Source organism: Lolium perenne, chromosome 2 (assembly GCF_019359855.2).
Source record: "Lolium perenne isolate Kyuss_39 chromosome 2, Kyuss_2.0, whole genome shotgun sequence".
Taxonomy (NCBI): Eukaryota; Viridiplantae; Streptophyta; class Magnoliopsida; order Poales; family Poaceae; genus Lolium; species Lolium perenne.
In genome coordinates, this window is record NC_067245.2 from 190,774,819 (window position 1) to 190,777,215 (window position 2,397).

A 2,397-nucleotide genomic window follows, 5' to 3' on the forward strand; every position below is an offset into this window, starting at 1 on the left:
CCATCACGAACCACTACTACTTTGAGCTCACGCCAGAGCAGCGGAGGAATCCCCAGTGGCATCCCGACTACAGCCCGACTTGGGAAAGCTTCTTCATCAATCGGCGTGAGAGGGCGCTTGCCAGGCACGAGGAGGGCGGCCCGCCTCCTCCGAACTTCAACGAGGCCGGCCGTCGGCTGTGGTGGCGCGGCCGAACTCTCCAGGGCGTCATGGCCTACCGTGGCCCCCGCCTGCGCTCCCCTCAGTCCCAGCCCACGCGTGCTCACCCGCCGACGTTCGAGTACCGCGACCCCGATGCCAGCGACGATGATGACGGCGACTACGACGACTACAGTGGCGACTACTACAGGGCTAGGCACGAGTATGACTGAATGACTCCAACAGTAGAATTTGGCCATGTATCTTTAATTTTCAGTTAAGCTATGTACTTTTAATTCGAGTTCACTCGTAATAAAATTTTATTCCCGCCCTTTCTTTCCCGCCTTTTTCCGTCGTACGTGGCGGGAAAGTTTCCCGCGCGGACGGCGTCGTGGCAGGAGTAAAGAATAGAAATAGATAATATATAGAAAAGAATTAGAAAATATATAGAAAAGAAATATAAAAAAGGATATAGAAAACAAATAGAAAAGAAAACAAACGAAAAAAGAAAAAGAAATAGAAAACAAATAGAATAGAAAAGAAATAGAAAATAAAAAGAAAAGAAAAGAAACACAAAAGAAAAGAAAAAAACAGAAAGAAAAGAAAGAAGAAACATAAAACAAAATAAATAGAAAAGAAATATAAAAGAAAAGAAACACAAAAGAAAGGGGAACGAAAATGAAAAGAAAAGAAATAGAAAATGAAAAGAAATAGAAAATGAAAAGAAAAGAAATAGAAAATGAAAAGAAATAGAAAAAGAAAAGAAAAGAAAAGAAACACAAAATAAAAGAAAAAAGAAACAGAAAAGAAAGAAGAAAACAGTAAAAGAAAAAAAAAAGCAAAAGAAAAGAAAACAGTAAAAGAAAAAAGAAAACAAAAAAAAACCTTTAGTACCGGTGGGTATCACCAACCGGTACGAAAGGTCCCCCTCGTTTAACCTTAGCCGCGCGACCAAAAATCCCCAATTCCTCTTCTTTCTCCCCCGCGCGACAGCAGAGCCCCGACGCCGCCGACGATGCCGACGCACCCACGCCGCCGACGCAACAACGCCACCGCCGACGAAGCCGCCGCCGCAGACGCAGCCGCCACCGCCGACGCAGCCGCCGCCGCCCGCAGGTACCTCCCCGGCCCTCTCCTCCTTTTTTTCCGCCACCCCTCATCGCCGCCCGCAAGGTGTTCGACGGCGAGGAGGTCTCGGGGCGAGCGCGTAGCAGCGTACGTGGCTCCTGGGAATATCGTCGAACGCCCTGCGGTTGTTGACGACGAGTATGGTCATGAGCGCTGCGATGCCGGAGCCGAGCGAGTGGCCCGCGAAGACGAGCCTGCATCCGGCACCTTGCTTGCGCAGTAGGTCCCGCAGCGCGTCCGTCTCCTTCTCGAGGATGAACTGCGCCGCCCTGAGCAGGCCGTAGTGCACGTAGCCGCCGTCGAACATCTGCTTCCCGAGCTTGTTGTCCATGAGGACCTGCGGGCACGCGGGATTGAGGGGACGGGACGGAGTCGAGATTGGGTTGTGGAGGGGCGGGGCGGGCGGACCTGGTAGTCGGCGTTGCGGACGAGGTTGAGGCCGCGGACGGCGAGGACGACCTCGTTGTGGCGTCGATCGACGTAGACGATGTAGGGCGGGCAGTCTGCGCCGACGTCGGCGTAGGTGGTGCGCTTGACGATGCCAGCGGCGTCTATGTCGGCGTATCCGAGCCCCGGCGGCGCGAACTTGGGGTTGGCGAGGTCGTCCTCGTTGATGGCCATGATGATCTGGCAGATGCGCGGGACGGGGCGGAAGTCGTCGGCGGCGGCGGGCGGCCAGGTGTCGCTGTCGTAGGCGCCGATGTAGGTGAGGCGCTTCCAGGCCCAGCGCACGCAGCCGACGCAGAGCACGCACTCCAGCCCGCACGACACCGACATGGCCGCCGGCTCGCGCTGGCGAGCTCCGCCGGTAACTAGGTGGTTACTGGTGGTGTTGGCGTTGCTGCCTTGCCGAGTATTTTAATTGGATTGCTTGGCTTGATTGTTCCGGAGGTGACGAGGTGCAGCTGGAGCGGTGGTGGCCTGGTGGGGCGGGCGGTGGAGGAGAGGAGTGAGTGACAAAAAGGAGGAGAGGGCCGGGGAGGTACCTACGGGCGACGGCGAGGAGGTGTTCCGGTAGGCGGCAGAGCGACATCGCGGATTTCAGTGCCTTTCTAAATGTTGATTGCAATATTGTCACTTCTTGCCTTAGTGCATAAGAGATCGGATTGGAAAGAACAAACTAGGTATTGT

The 2,397-nt window shown here is 54.3% G+C and overlaps 1 protein-coding gene across 1 annotated transcript; it reads right to left on the reverse strand.

Annotated features, from left to right (window-relative positions):
• Nucleotides 1-1,294: 1,294 nt before the first annotated feature.
• Nucleotides 1,295-2,081, reverse strand: LOC127310216 (uncharacterized). Its single transcript, XM_051340906.2, has 2 exons — nucleotides 1,675-2,081; nucleotides 1,295-1,603 (listed from the first exon to the last, which is right to left on the reverse strand). The coding sequence occupies exons 1-2, from the start codon at nucleotides 2,041-2,043 to the stop codon at nucleotides 1,295-1,297; spliced, it is 678 nt and encodes a 225-aa protein (XP_051196866.1). The 5' UTR covers nucleotides 2,044-2,081.
• Nucleotides 2,082-2,397: the final 316 nt, after the last annotated feature.